The sequence below is a fragment of the Ovis canadensis genome, chromosome 12 (assembly GCF_042477335.2).
Source record: "Ovis canadensis isolate MfBH-ARS-UI-01 breed Bighorn chromosome 12, ARS-UI_OviCan_v2, whole genome shotgun sequence".
NCBI classification, from domain to species: domain Eukaryota; kingdom Metazoa; phylum Chordata; class Mammalia; order Artiodactyla; family Bovidae; genus Ovis; species Ovis canadensis.
In genome coordinates this window covers 41,048,577-41,064,223 of record NC_091256.1, presented here as the reverse complement: position 1 = coordinate 41,064,223, position 15,647 = coordinate 41,048,577, and the positions used below count along the sequence as shown (strand labels likewise).

General features: G+C 36.9%; 2 protein-coding genes across 3 annotated transcripts in view; both read right to left on the bottom strand.

Moving 5' to 3' along the window:
* LOC138415818 (kinesin-like protein KIF28P) overlaps positions 1–2,538 on the bottom strand; it is a 69,864-nt gene extending 67,326 nt beyond the window's left edge. The window contains exon 1 of the mRNA XM_069544371.1: positions 2,455–2,538. Coding sequence (XP_069400472.1) covers positions 2,455–2,538 — 84 coding nt within the window. The remainder of the gene's footprint in view (positions 1–2,454) is intronic.
* Positions 2,222–15,647, bottom strand: part of AHCTF1 (AT-hook containing transcription factor 1) — a 91,294-nt gene continuing 77,868 nt past the window's right edge. For both annotated transcript variants that reach the window (XM_069545493.1, XM_069545494.1), the window contains exons 32-36: positions 15,248–15,456; positions 11,903–13,742; positions 7,147–7,280; positions 5,992–6,074; positions 2,222–3,955 (exon numbers count right to left, since the gene is read on the bottom strand). In XM_069545493.1, coding sequence (XP_069401594.1) covers positions 3,766–3,955; positions 5,992–6,074; positions 7,147–7,280; positions 11,903–13,742; positions 15,248–15,456 — 2,456 coding nt within the window. In that variant the 3' untranslated portion in view covers positions 2,222–3,765. The remainder of the gene's footprint in view (positions 3,956–5,991; positions 6,075–7,146; positions 7,281–11,902; positions 13,743–15,247; positions 15,457–15,647) is intronic.

Sequence of the window (15,647 nt, the reverse complement as noted above, 5' to 3'; positions counted from 1 at the left end):
TGAATTGTACACAACAGGGAACTATGCAGAAACAGAGATTAGTTTAATGGTTGTTTAGGACTATGGGAATGTGATTAAAAATGTTATAAATCTGATCGTGGTGATGGTTGCATCTTACTGAATCATATACCATAAGTGAGCTAAATGTGTACTACGTAAATTATCTCAATAAAACCATTTAAAAGATGGCTTAGATGGTGAAGAATCTGCCTGCGATGTGGGAGACCCATGTTCAATCTGGTTGGGAAGATACCCTGGAGAAAGGAATGGTAACCCACTCCTGTATTCTTACCTGGAGAATCCCATGAATAGAGGAATGTGGCAGGCTATAGTCTATGGGGTTGCAAGGAGTCAGATACTGAGTGACTAACACGATGGTGAAAATAACTATAGCAGCTAATATTAGAAGTACTTACTTGTCAAACATCGTGCTCAGTAATTTACAGATTACTTCAACTAGTGTTTCTAACGGCAATCCTGTGAGGTATCAACATCTCTATTTTAGACTTAAGGAAATCAAGGCTCAGAGCTTAAAACCTTGCTCAAAGCCACACAGTAGGTAAGGGATAAAGTCAGGTTTTGAACTCATGTTCATCTGACTTCAAAGGCTCCTGACAGTCAGGACTTCCTTGGTAGTCCAGTGGTTAAGAATCCACCCTGGGGGACATGGGTTTCATCCTTGACCCATCCTGGAAGATCTCACATTCTGCCAGCAACTAAGCTTGTGTGCTAAAACTACTGAGACAGTGCTCAGCTGCTGCTAAGTCCCAACTACTGAAGCCCACAGCTCCAGAGCCATGCTCCACAAGAAGCAGCCACTGCAACGAGAAGTCCACATGCTGCACCTAGAGTAGCCCCAACTTGCTGCAATTAGAGGAAGCCCACACTGCAACAAAAAGCACAGAAACGAAGAACCCATGCAGTGCAACAAAGACCCAGTGTGCCCCCGGACCCCCAAAGGCTCCTGACAGCCATTGTCTTACAACAAAGGAAGTCTCATAAAGTCGGATCTCTGATCCCACAGTGAAAGCAAGACTGGATATGAAGTTAGAAAACTAGGCAGGGTCTAGGTCACCAAGGTGGTTTAACAGTTGTCCAGATGTGATCCAGAACTACCCCAAACCATTTCCTGAATTCATTTTCTTTCTTCCTACTATTCCAGTCTAAGATAATCAACTTTGGTGGTAGATATGAATCAAAGGGGACCTAACTATGTAATTGTTTTACTGCCCATTCCTATATCCTAGTTAACTGTCCTTCAATGTGGTCATTTAATTTAATCACAAGTTAACTCTTTGACATGTTTTGAATCTGTTCCCTGAGAAACCATGCCACTTTAGAAACCTTAATTAGGGGCTATGCTGAAGTGAGACATAACCACACTTATGTCTAGTTATAAAGTTATCTAATCATATGTCTGCCTGATTCCTGAAGTATTTTCTGCAATATAGAGGAATGTTAAGGGACAGGACAGAACTGATATCAACTGAATATGTGCAAAGCAGTATTTTGTATTAATGGATGAAAGTAAAAGCAGCAAACTATACAAGTGGGAAAGTAGATGTAATATGAGGTCATCACTACACTGTATCCCATTCAGAATCATTATCAAATAAGCCTTTGCATGTTGTTTCAGCATACTCTTATCCAAATCTTATTTATCTCCTTTATGGCCATTTCAAATTCTTCTAGTTCCAGGAAGTCTTCAAGTTCTGTGCAAGCAGAATGAACTGTACCCGGTCTTTCTCTGGGTGTCAAGATGATTTACCTTACCACGGTACATATTGCTACAAATCATTAACATACATAAGACTATACGCTGCTAGAGAACGACAACTTTCCTTTGTATCCTCAGCTCCTAGTTCAGTGTTTGATCCACAACAAATAAGCAAAAGTCCACTGAATGGATCAACTGTTCACTATTATCTTAAAATTCAACTACTCCATTGATAATCAAAGATAGACAATTGCTAAAGGTCCCAGAATAAGTGTAACTCATATTTTATCCTAAAATGTTGTAGCAACAGTTTAATGACTGGTATTTTTGTAAAAAGTTATACAAATACAATTATACATAAAAGCATATAAAATACATAAGAGTTCATTCAGAACTGGAAATCTGTTTGATTATGAGCTGTTGTTTGGGGGGCGGGGATAAAAACGCATAGCACATGTCTATATTCACCAAACTGCATTGGTTTAAAAAATTATTGACAAAACATTTTTCTTGTCAATTTTTTATTGTGCTACTTGTGCAAAGGAATGAATTGTTTTATGAATTATGTTTAATTTAGATCTTTAAATTAGTCATTTAACAAGTTCATTTAAATAAATTTAATATTCGGTAAAGGACAAGCAGCTTCAATACAAGTTTGATAATTATTATTTCAAAAATTAATAAAATGAAAGTCATGGTCAAACTTTCAACAAGGCAATGTAACATTTATCACTAACCTGACTAAAAGGCCGCACTCGCACTGCTACTTTCACGCTGTCAGTACTTGGCATAGGCATTTTCAGCATTTTCCCATTATTCATATTGTTATTTGGTAGAAAAATAATGTAGCAGGTACACTGCTTATGCTTCACACTGAAACACTGAAAGCTTAGCCAACAAAAGCAGTCCGTTTCTAGACAATCAATTATTAATGGTCCATTCATTACACACTATCGATTACCTGTTATAATTTTACAATACTTACTTATTGATGAATTTTATAGCCCACATCAAGTATCACCACTTAATTGCACACAGTCACATTGCAGAAACAGAGTGGTTTTTCTTTTCCTTTTTCCGCATCTACTCACACTCTACCCATCCTCAATACTGTGCCTGAGGTCCTATGAGAATTTGTCATTTTAAAACCTGAATAAATGTTAAGGGATTTCTGTGATTCAGTAGCAAGCTCCTTCACAGCGAGAATGTTTATAAAATTTGTTCAGACTTTTCATTCTATTAATATTAGGCACATACAAAGTGCACTGAATAGCCAAGAAACAGCTTTTTTTTTAAAAAAAAAAACATTTCCTTTCTTACTACTCAAACCCCTTTAAGAAGTTGCTAGTGAGCAGTGAACCGGTCAGTCTAACCTGGATAATTAGTCTCTGAATAATTAAGAGACTTTAAAGATAACAGCCTTTAAACTTGCTGAACAAGAAATGCCAACATTATATTTAATCAATGCATTACTTGGAAAATTACTAATTTGAGGTAGAATACACAAAATATGTTAAACTACAAAAAAGTGGCAAAATTACATGCCCATAATTCAATTTCAACATAGTAACAGCCTCCCTCAATTTAAGATTAGAAGTCTTAATCACAGAAGCAAAGTGCATAAATTATAAAATAGCAACTTAAAAAAACCCAACAGTTCAGTCATCTTCAAACTGGTCTAATACTTTTAACTATAGACAAAGAAAATGGAACCAATATCTACTAGCATATAAAATCATTATTAAAACAGAAATCCCCTCTCAAAAATCTAACAGACACAGACTACTGTAAAGTATACTTTATTTAACATTCCAATAAGCCATATTTACATATTATATAAATGTATGAAGTCTTATTATAAAATAGAAAAAACTGCCTGGACTAAAAGAATCACACTCCATATGGAGTTACTTTACTTATTGAAGACATTGTTTACAAAAATTTACAATAATTTATATAAATTATTTTCTTCCAAATTAATGATTTTTAATAATCCACACAATTCTGATGACTTTACAAATAGGTGTACATTAAAAAACTTGAAAAAATTACAGCATTTTTCTGCGTAGAACTTGCTTTGGAAAAGAAGACAACTTCTTCCTGCTCCTTCCAACAGTTTTTCCTGTTACTTCTGCAGTCTTTCTTGGTTTGCTCTTGACTCCATCAACTGGGCTTGCCAAGGGAGAAATCAGCTTAATTTCTACTGGGGGAGGTGACCAACTTTCTTTTTCTGTGTTTCTGAAATAAAGATTTAACTCAAGTAAGAATAAACATGTTATAGTATAAAATGTAGTCTACTTCCCAATATATGCAGAAATCTTAGGTATTACCTTTTTCTAGTGCTTTCATTTTATAAAGGAGAAGTAAAATAAAACTTTAGTCAAATAAACTAAGTTGAGGCAGAGTTAAAGACTCACATGATAGAGATTATCCTTTATGTTTGGGATCCTCAAAACAATTACTATTTGAATTTTCATTTAAATATTTCATATGTATTAATAAATACTACTGGTTTACAAGGAAGGGCCAAATACCAGTAGTCGGTCCATAAGAAGGAGAGCCCAGTAGGTCTATAAAATATATGAGAAATGGGAATTCTCAAATACCAGCAATTAGAAACTATGTATGTATTTCATAATATGAAGCAGTTTTCCACATATACACAAAGCCAATTTAGTGTTATTAATTACAGTCAAAAGCTCTCATTAAATCAGTTTTTAAACATAAAATGAATTACTTTGTACTTTTATGAAATTCAACCGTATCTAAGCAAAATATATCCAAAATGGGAGTAATTTTGCGATGAAGTTTTAATTGCTAATAGTGACATAATCACAGGACTTTTGTGTTTTTAACGACTTTTATTGATAGTTTTATCACTTTTCACTAAAGAAAAGGTGAAACATTGCACTCCCCTCCCCAAATTCACTGTAAAAAATACAAAGCTTTGTTGAGCATTCAACTACCCCCACCCTACTGTGCTTAGTCGCGCAGTCGTATCCAATTCTTTGTAACTCCACTGTCCATGGGGATTCTCCAGGCAAGAATACTGTAGTGGGTTGCATGCCCTTCTCCAGGGGATCTTCCCAACCCAGGAATCGAACCCAGGTATCCCGCATTGCAGGTGGATGTTTTACCGTCTGAGTCACCAGGGAAGCCCTTCACTCATCCTTTTTAAAGGGGTTTTCATGCTATGTTAAAACGCATACTAAAAAGCAGAGACATTACCGACAAAGGTCTATCTAGTCAAAGCTGTGGTTTTTCCAGTAGTCATATATGGGTGTGAGAGCTGGACTATAAAGAAAGCTGAGCACTGAAGAATTGATGCTTTTGAACTGTGGTGTTGGAGAAGACTCTTGAGAGTCCCTTGGACTGCAAGGAGATCCAACTAGTCCATCCTAAAGGAGATCAGTCCTGAATATTCACTGGAAGGACTATGCTGAAACTGAAGCTCCAATACTTTGGCCACCTGATGAGAAGAACTGATTCATTTGAAAAAACCCTGATGTTGGGAAAGACTGAAGCTGGAGGAGAAGGGGACGACAGAGGATGAGATGGCTGGATGGCATTGCCGACTTGATGGTCGTGAGTTTGGGTAAACTCTGGGAGTTGATGATGGACAAGGAGGCCTGGAATGCTGCAATTCATAGGGTTGCAGAGTCGGACACAACTGAGCAACTGAACTGAACACCTAAAACTAATACAACATGCTGTAAATAAACCATATTTTAATAAAAAAGTTCAGTCACTCAGCTACATTAGTGACATTTTAAGTGCTCGATAGCACGGACATACTGTGGTGTTGGAGAGTCCCTTGGACTGCAAGGAGATCCAACCAGTCCATTTTAAAGGAGATCAGTCCTGGGTGTTCTTTGGAAGGAATGAAGCTAAAGCTGAAACTCCAATACTTTGGCCACCTCATGCGAAGATTTGGCTCATTGGAAAAGACTCTGATGCTGGGAGGGATTGGGGGCAGGAGGAGAAGGGGACGACACAGGATGAGATGGCTAGACGGCATCACTGACTCAATAGACATGAGTTTGGGTGAACTGTGGGAGTTGGTGATGGACAGGGAGGCCTGCGTGCTGAGATTCATGGGGTTGCAAAAAGTCGGACACGACTGAGTGACTGAACTGAACTGAACTGAGTGCATATAGATGCCCCAAAGAATGACCTTTTTCTGATGAGCTTCATTTCTCTTTTTTGAGTCTCTACCAATATAATTTTAAGAAACAAAACTGAAAATAAAAATTACAGCCTAGAAAACGTCTTACTTGCTTGCTTGTTTTGTTTTTGCAGTCCTGATTCTTTTCACTTGTTGCTTTCCCACAGTTTCAGCTGACTGACCATCATCTTCCTATGGGTTAAAAGTTTTGAAAGATCAACATTAGCTAATTAAATATTCAAAATTTAAACTGAAAAAGTTCTATCCTGAGTCAAAGACTATAGCCAGACAGTGCTAAATGAATTTAACCTCAGTAAACAATCAAATGGACCCTGTGTATTTTTTCGGTAGAAACCTTGGTCATCTAGGACAGCTTATTATCCCTCATCCCCACACATTTAATTCATCCCCAAATCTTATCAGTCTTATTCTGGCATCTTTCCATTGTCCACTGCAGTGCTCCACTGCCTCTATCCAATTCCAGGCTCTGACTGCTGCATAAGGCTTAGACCACCATCAAATATTTTCTCCTCCCTAGGATTCATTTTTCACTGAAATTCCTTAAAACGTGCGCATGGTTATTTGCTAGTCTGTCGACAGCCCCAGCCCCGCCCTCATGCACGGCCAGGCTTCCGTGCTTTTGCATCTGCTGTCCTCTTCCAGCAGCGCCTGTCTCCTTTACCTTCTGTCTGCAGCGTTATCTGAGTATAAATGATTATCATGCTGTGAAATAATTATTTGTATTTTTGCCTCCTCAATTAAACTGAACTCCTGAAAAACAATGAATCTGCCTAAATTATTTTTGCATCTTTGTCACTGTATAGTAATGGCTCATAGCAGATAATTCAAGAAATGCTCACAAATTAAGATTGGTAAATATAAAGGTTTCATGCTCATACTTAATCCATAAACTATTTTAAATTTAGAGTTACATACAACTAGTCAACTCTGACACACACTCCTCCAAGTGTGGTCTGTGGATGACACTCCAGGGGGGTCTGTGACCTGCATTTTAAATAAATACATTCAAATAATTCTTATGGGACATTACAGTTTTAAAACCTTTCCCCTAATAGGCAATTTCAACCACAGCTGCCAATAATACACCAAGAGTAATATACCCATCTATCTTAAACCTAGGATCCCCAAAAGGTAATTTTGGTCTTGTACTATAAACACCTGCTGTTTTTAAAGAAGCTCACCTAGGAAGCACTGCTTAAAAAATAAAAAGCATTGCATACAAATAAAATCATGCATTTCTTACCAGTCCATCTGTACGTTTGGATGTATTCAATGGGTTTTTCCGCCTGGTCCTTAAAGCAGGAGGTGAGGAGACAAATTGAGAAGGTAAGTCTGAAACTAATTCTTGCAGCTGTGCAGGAGCCTCTATTTTTTTAGCTAAAGAAAGGTAGAAACAAAGAACAAAACACCATATATATATGTGCATTATATATATATACACATACATATAAATTCAACTTACAAAAAAAGTTAACACTTGTGAAGTGTGATTAAGGGAAATAAAGCAAGGCACGATAAAAGTAGTGAGGTACAGCATATTTGAAGGTTTGAAATAAGGTGAAATGAAGGTTTGTGGCAAGTCTACTATCGGCGCCATTTTTCCAACAGCATTTGCTAACTTCATGTCTGTCTGGCACATTGTGGCAATTCTCGCAATATTTCAAACTTTTCCACTATTAACTATATTTGCTATGGTAATCAGTGATCTCTGACTGACTGTTGCAAAAAGATTAGACTCACTTAAAACTCAGATGATGATCAGCATTATTCTTCCAATGAGCGCTTTTTAATACTACCATACACTTAAAAGACTGTAGTATTGTGTAAACATGATTTTTATATGCACTGGGAAACCAAAAAAATTTGCGTGATCTGCTTTACTGTGATATTCGCTTTATTATGATAGTAAGGAACCTAATCTGCAAACATTTCCATGGTGTAACCTGTTGGTGTAACCTGAACTACTTTGTTCCTTAACTCCTACTTCTCCAGCTCCAAGGTTTTTATTTTAAAAAGCGGTTTTGTTTACAAAGTAGAGACTCAAACTCTCTTTCCTTTCAGCTCATTCTGAGCCAGTTGTTCCAGGCAAGAGGAAGAAGAGAAAAGTCCACAGCATAAAAGGAAAAAAGCAAGCAGAGAAAGTAATAATATAGAAGAAGATTGATAGGAAGATATTCCACAGAAAAACAGAAACAGTTTAAGAATTAGTTGAAAATATGTAATTAAAAATATTTATCACATTCTTGTCTCCATATTAATGGTGATTAGCAATGAAATAATGGAATTGGCAGGGTACAGCTGAACCAGTCTGCCAGAAGTTAAATCATAGCTTCTGGATTTATAAGCTGTGGTACCAAAAGCAAGTCACCTAAACCTCTCTGTGCCTCAGTTTCTATAATATTCATAATAGTGCTTTAACATTACTGTGAAGATTAAAGATTAGAATAATGTTAGTATATGGTAAGTGCTTTATAGATGCTTGCATGTTATATCATTATTTAAAGAACATAAAGAATGTAATTTACCAATCTCTGAAAGAAAATTTCCAAATTATAGAGTTCAATATTATTTCATCTACTGGGACAATCAAGAGTTCTATAAAATGCCAAATTCTGCTCTTAAAGCATGTGATTCTTAATAAAAGAAAAAAGAGGAGTGAGGTCAGAAATAAAAGTCCTCTCTGCTCCCAGCTGACAAGTGGCATAAACGGCACTGGTAGTAATTCTCCTCTTTTGTAGGTTAAAAAACAGACAGTTCAGTTCAGTTCAGTTCAGTCGCTCAGTTGTGTCCGACTCTTTGCAATCCCATATGATACATTCTATTTTTCTCCTTCCAGGCTATCTGGAGCAACAGCTTCTTTGGCTTTTCAAAGACAAACTCATACTCCTCACTGAGTTTCCCTCTGCACCCAAAGGAACAAAAATGTATTATCACATGCAAAAATGTTTAGCTCCACATTCCTTCCATATACTTCTAACAGCCAGACAAGAGTTGATTATATTTCTTTGTATGTCAATTTCTTGCCCACTTCTGTAAGCTTCCTGGGGTAAAGTTCTGATGGCCAGACTTAAGGCCTAGGAAGTTCAAAAATCCTATAGATTCAGTCCTACAGTAATGTACTGGTAAACAGCTTTCTAGGAAGGAAAACAACAACAACAACAACAGAAACACAGCTCTGACTTACAGCATTTGCCTATTTCGGTGCTATAAATGTTCCATGGTTGGCTCAAAAAAATTTCCTGAGTATTTAGCAATTGGCTCTCATCAGCCAGCGGGTATGGGCTCCAAGACACCACTATTTACTCATTATCTGGGTGTCATGGGTGCTCAGTTTCAATTTCTTCACTGTGGAAAAAAAGAATGAACAATGGTACCTAAACTACGCTGGGTTATACTGAGAACCAAATGAACTGATAAATGTATACCCTAGTATAGACTCAGGCATATAAGCAAACCCTTCTTAAATATCTGCTGCTGAGTAATGGAATTACAGGAAAGCTACTGAAATATCAAACTGTACATTCTTTTTAGCTAGTGATTCTAAGATATGTGTTTCTTTGACATGTTTCAATTAAATAGAGGATGGCCTCCAGCTTTCTAATCATATATTCCTATATCCACTCTTCTCTGTACCTCCTGCTGCTGCTGCTGCTGCTGCTGCTAAGTCGCTTCAGTCGTGTCCGACTCTGTGCAACCCCATAGACAGCAGCCCACCAGGCTCCCCCATTCCTGGGATTCTCCACGCAAGAACACTGGACCTCCTATCCCTCCCTAAAAAAGTCAGTAGGCACAAGGGACAAGAAGGAATCTTAAGAGTGTAGAACCTATAATCTAAGAGCAAAGTTAAGAACGCAGATGAATCTTGGCAGCAATTGCACTGTTAGAGTAGTGAATACACACAAGAACCCTACAGAGTAGGCATTATTACCTTCACTATGAAGATGAGAAAACAAGATTCAGAAAGCTAGTTAAGAGGCAGAAATGAGAGATATAAGTCCCAAACTTCTTACCTCTAACTCGTCCTAGGAGGTGCTCATTTTTAATACTAGAAAATCTGAAAATGATTCAAACACCTACCAGGAGAGTGTTTGAGCTATCTGTGGCACAGAAGTGAGATGAAATGCTACACACGTGAACTTTTACACATTATCAATATGTAAAAAACAAAACACAAAACCAAGAACACTCAGGGTTTTTGAGGCTATTTTCCAGTATCTGAAAAATGCTCATGAAATAAGCAGCAGGTGGGAGGAGTAATATGTATACATACACACAAACTACTGTGCATTGAGTTTTATAAAAAAACAAACTATATATCCAGCTAGAAGGATATACAAGCAGATGTAAACAGTGGTTAGTGGTCCTCTAGATAGCTAAATTAAATATTTTTAATTTCTAATTTTCTGTGGCAGGCATCTATTATTTTTACTATAGAAAAAAGTTAGATGATATGTATATGGATGAAGAAATAAAGATAACAAAGATCAGAATTATTGAGGTGTTTGTCTATGATAGTCATGAGAAAAGTATAAAAAGAATTGTTAATGACATTCTTCTACCATTCACTGCTCTTTTTCATGTTAACTTTATCTAACACAGTAGCTTAGTAAAGTTAGCTAAAATCTCACATATTTGGTCATTTCCTTTTCCTCCATGGAAAGACAGGCATAACCAGTTTCCTAACAGAGAGGCATAACCACACTTTGGTTTCCTAATAAACCAAAATAAAAATCAAAATGTACTCAAAAATGGCGGATGGGATGGGAAAAAGGAATTCCTAATAACTAGATTCATTTTTAGAACAAATGATCAAATCTACGGCAAAGCATCCTTTTCTAGGCTCTTATGCAATATAACAACTTACACGAATACAATATATTTACAGAGGTTATTGCACAGTGAATGCTGGAGACAAATTTTAGTTTGTGGATTTTTAAATGACTCATCTTTCTCTTTGTCAGGAGGAAACTATACAGGATGTTCACCAATGCATTAAAAAATACATGCAAGAGTTTAATATAACAAGTCACCCACTTTACTTGCAAGTCCCTAATCTGCTTTACCAGCACCTTTTTAGATCTTTTTTCTTAACTGTCTTCCTCACTGAATTCTGCCCAACAAGAAATCTTAAAAGCACAAATATACTGTGTATCTGTGTATGTACTTATGCATATCTCTGCTTTATACATGGGCTTCCCTGGCGGCTCAGGTGGTAAAGAATCTGCCTGCAAGACAGGAGACCTGGGTTCAGTCCCTGGTCTGGGAAGATCCCCGGAAGGAGGGCCTGGCAACCCACGCTAGTATTCTTGCCTGGAGAATTCCACGGACAGAGGAGCTTGGCGGGCTACAGTCCATGGGATGGGAAAGCCTAGGCCACGCCTGAGCGACTAACAGACACACTATACATAAAGAGTAAGAGACTTCACTCCTGCTGAGACGATATGAACTATACCTATCAAACAAGACAATTAAAAGCTCGATCATCAGTGAGGGAGGTCGGGCATGTAGTCTTGCCAGTTCATGGACAACAAGAAATTGGACTTAAATAATTTCTGTATCATAATCAAGATAATCTACTGCTACTTCCCTTCAAAACAATTTGAAGTTGTGGACATCATCTGGAATATGAGACAAAAATGAAGGTTCTATCTGAGGAAAAACCAAAACCAAGTCACTTATGATATAAGGACAGAATGAAGAAAAATGATCCTATTCTAAAAAAAATTACACCTATGTCAATTATAAGATTTAAAAAGTCACAGTGAAGCAGAAAATTCTTGAATCTAAAAATAAACTTTAAAATCAAAACATTAATATTTTACTATTAAAAGATCAAAGTTTTTTTTCAGAAGGGAGGGGAATTCCTTGTAACTACACATCATTTTTAGGAGATATGATCCAATAGTGCCTTAAAATCTAATCATTTTTGAACCAATTTAAGTTTAAGCTGAAGACTTTAAATGAAATGGAAATTATTCTTCAAACAGAAATAAAAGTACCTTTTTCTTTCCTTGGAATCTTTGACACAGGAGGAGAAAATAAAAAAGACTCATTTTTTGGTTCAGAAAGGTCCGGCAACAAGATGGCCTTGCTAGACCTAGTCCGTGTGCTATGGGAAGATCTAGTCAGAGCAACTGTAGCAAGCAATTTTTCTTCTTGGTCATCTGGCTCTTTGTGTGCCATTTCTTCTTCATCTATGCACTTTTCTGGTATTGAACGTAATGAACGTTTTTGGCTTTGGTTTTGAGTCCTTTTTGTAAGCTGCTTCTTAGAGCTCATCACTGCAGCAAGTTCCTCATTTGGCATGAAAACTGACTCTTCTAAAGTTGGTTTTCCGACATCAGTATTTTCACTTTTCGCTGGGGTGTTTCTTGTGGCTCTCCTTTGGATGCTGAGACCTTCTCTCTTCTTGAGACTTCCTGCTTCTGTAACAGCCTTAGATTCTACATCTTCAGGTGGATTGATTTTTCTTGGTCTACCACGTTTCCTAGGTGTAGCAGGCGTACCAAAATCTGCTTGAATAGTCAACTGGGAGGAACCAAGTTTGGAATCTTCTATAACATCCAACGCACTAACTTCTTTCTTTTTAACCCTTTTACTACGTTGAATAGGCAGTTGTTGTTCAGCGGACTCCCCCTCTTGTTTATATTCTACACTTTCAGAAGCTTCCAAATGAGTACGTCTCAATTTTCTGGTACTTCTGCTAGGACCTGCTACTTTGCTGACTTTCAGATCATTTATAACTTCAACACTTTCCAGATTTTCTACAGATTTAGTTCTTCTAGGAGTCCTTTTTGTAGCAGATGAAAGCTTAACTTCTTTTCTAAAAGAACTTTCTTCAGTTGCTGCTTCCAATAGCTGAGATGATTTTAACCTTCTTAATTCCCTACCTGGAGTAATAACTTGTAATTCTTGTTCCACAGAATTAGCATTTTCTAATGTGTCTTGATTAACATCTTTTTTTCTCCTTCCTCTCCTAGGAGTAATAGAATTTTGAGGTATTTGCTGGTTATGAGATACTCCCTTGTCATCAGAACAGGCACTTTCCAAAGCCCCTGCAATTTCTTTTGTTTTCCTAGTTTTCTTTGTAACTGAAAGCCCCAGCATCTCAGGAGTAGCAACAGCTGCTGGTTCTTCCTGTTGTACTGATTTGACATTCAGGTTTTGGACACGTCCTCTCTTGCGAGTTCTGGAGGAAATCATGTCATTAACCTCGCTGACATCTATAGTCACTGTACTTGTTTCCTGAACAGTCTTAATTGTAGAGTTGGCCAATTTGGTGGAACACACGACCTTTTGGCTTATTAAAGGTATGTTTTCTTGAATGGACTGTTCCATTGTATCTGAAGTAATTTCTTTACTTCTTGTGTCTTTAATTACATCTAATAAATTTTCTGCAATTGCTACTTTAATTGGTTCAGGCACGTATGGTAATGTCTCCACCCTCTGGGACTCCTGATCACTAGTTACGACAGATGGCAAATTTGCAACATGTCTGTGATTAGCACTTTCCTCACCGCATACATGTTTTTCCTCAGTGGCTGCATTAGCTGCTTTAGCTAACACATCAGATGCTGCAGAATCATCTGTCTCTACTTCTCCTTCTTCACCTTCCAAAATCAAGGTAAAGTTGCTCTGTGCCACAAAATGCTCTCCATCTACCTCAGCAATGTCACACTCAGCCGAGTCTTTATTATCAGGTAAGTCACAAAACTGTTCCTCAATGGTATCAAAATTGTATTGAAGCTTAAGAGTTCCTGAGGGATACAACTCATTAAATGAAAGATTCCTAGCCTCTTGTCCTGAATCTTGACCTTCAAGCTTTTCATGTTCAATTACCTAAAATGAATTAAAGATAAGAGATTGTTAACATATATATTTTAACCTAAAGCATAAATTTTTTAAAAGACCATCTCACTCTTGGTGTATGAATTGTTAAACATAAGCTACATCAATATGGCATATACTTATGGGTTCACTTTATTAAAATAGCCATTTAAGCAATCAGACTTTCTCACTCAGTCAAAATAACTAGACAGAAAAAGATCGAAATTCTGAATGGAATTAAAGTAGAAGTCTACATTTCCCTGGCTAAAAAAGACAGTCTTAACAAAAATGTTAAAAATTATTATGATGCTAACAGTTGCAATAATTAAGGATTTATTCTATTCTCACCCAAGGAAAAAAAAATTAACCGGAGAAAAAGAAACAACCCCCAAACTATGTTCTAATGATAATCCCCAATTACCTAACTAACCACACTTCCTAAATAGCATGATCCCCATAAGGTTGAAGAAGAGTTCACCTACATAAGCTCCCTTGGGCTAGACTCAATCCTCTTCCCTTTGCTGGGGCTGCATAAACCATGAAATTCCTAAGGCTTTCAAGTTCAGTACCTCTCTTGCAAGGGTTTGGTGGAAGAAGGAATGGTCCTTGCATTTACCTTTTGGTAAGGGAAGGGGAGAAAAAGGAGGAGGCAGAAAGTAACAGAGAGATCTCCTGACCAAGAAGGTAGAACATTACCACCCACCTAAACAATGACATTTTCCCACTACCCACACATTCACTGAAAGACTGGAAATACCCAGAAACGAGGATTCCCATTTACACTATGCCCACAAATTTTATTAGCTTCCTGGCTGAAGGAAAAGGGACTATATCCATCTAATTCACAGTGAGAATACTCATGAAATTGAATATGGATAACCAAGACATTTTTATGAGTTAAACTTCCCAACTACTATACAATCATAAATAATTAGAAGAGATTATTTTTCTTTACCTTAAATTCACTTATCATGCAAAACTTACTTATTGATAATAAAACAGATCTGGTGGGATTTTTAGGAAATGTAAGTCATATTAAATAACAAAAAAAATCCCACCTTTCTGGAGTATATAAGAATTTAAACCCCAGGCAGCAGAATATCATTTCCCCAAAAGTATGAAGGGAGGGGCGATGGTAGAGAATTCTATTTAACTGTACTCAACTATTTTCAGATATATGCTCTGGATAGTTTTGATGTCATGCATGTTTCAAGAGTAGCTAATATTTGTTTTCTTATGGCTAAAAGACCTTTCATTTGAACTGGATACTGAGTGAAAATTATTAAAACTGTGACTTCTTTAACACAGTCTTATAGTTTTCATGAAACCAATTCCTTAAAGGATGATCTCTATAATTCCACAATGTATTTTATATACCTTTTCAAACACATATTTTTACAAAGGCATTTCTATATAGTAGTGAAACACATGAATACATTACATTAGAGCTATGGTTTGAAACCTAACTAAACCAACACTGAGAGACTGACAAAGAAATAGAAAATTATTATTTTTACATGAATTTCTTGAGTATCAGGAGGATCATCAGAAGTTGGAGCCTTTTCTTCTGGTAACTCAAAACTTGCTTTTAGTACATCAACTTCTATTTCATGATCTTCTTTTAAGTTCAACTCTACTTCCTGGTCAAGCCTATGTTCAGAGACCACAGGGCTTTCAGAGGTAACAGGCCCAGATCTTTCACTATCACCAGGGACTTCGGTCACAGCTGAAAAAAGAAATGAGAGTTAATCTTCCATGTTTGAAGCTAAACAAAAAAAAGATATATACACAATTGAGGAAGCAAACAGAAGGGGAAAGGCTGCACCGCACTTAAAGTTTCCTTGAACAACTGTCAAGAGTGTCAAAACGTTTCTAACATCTTCGAAGAGGAAAAGCCTACAAGGATCTATACAATAC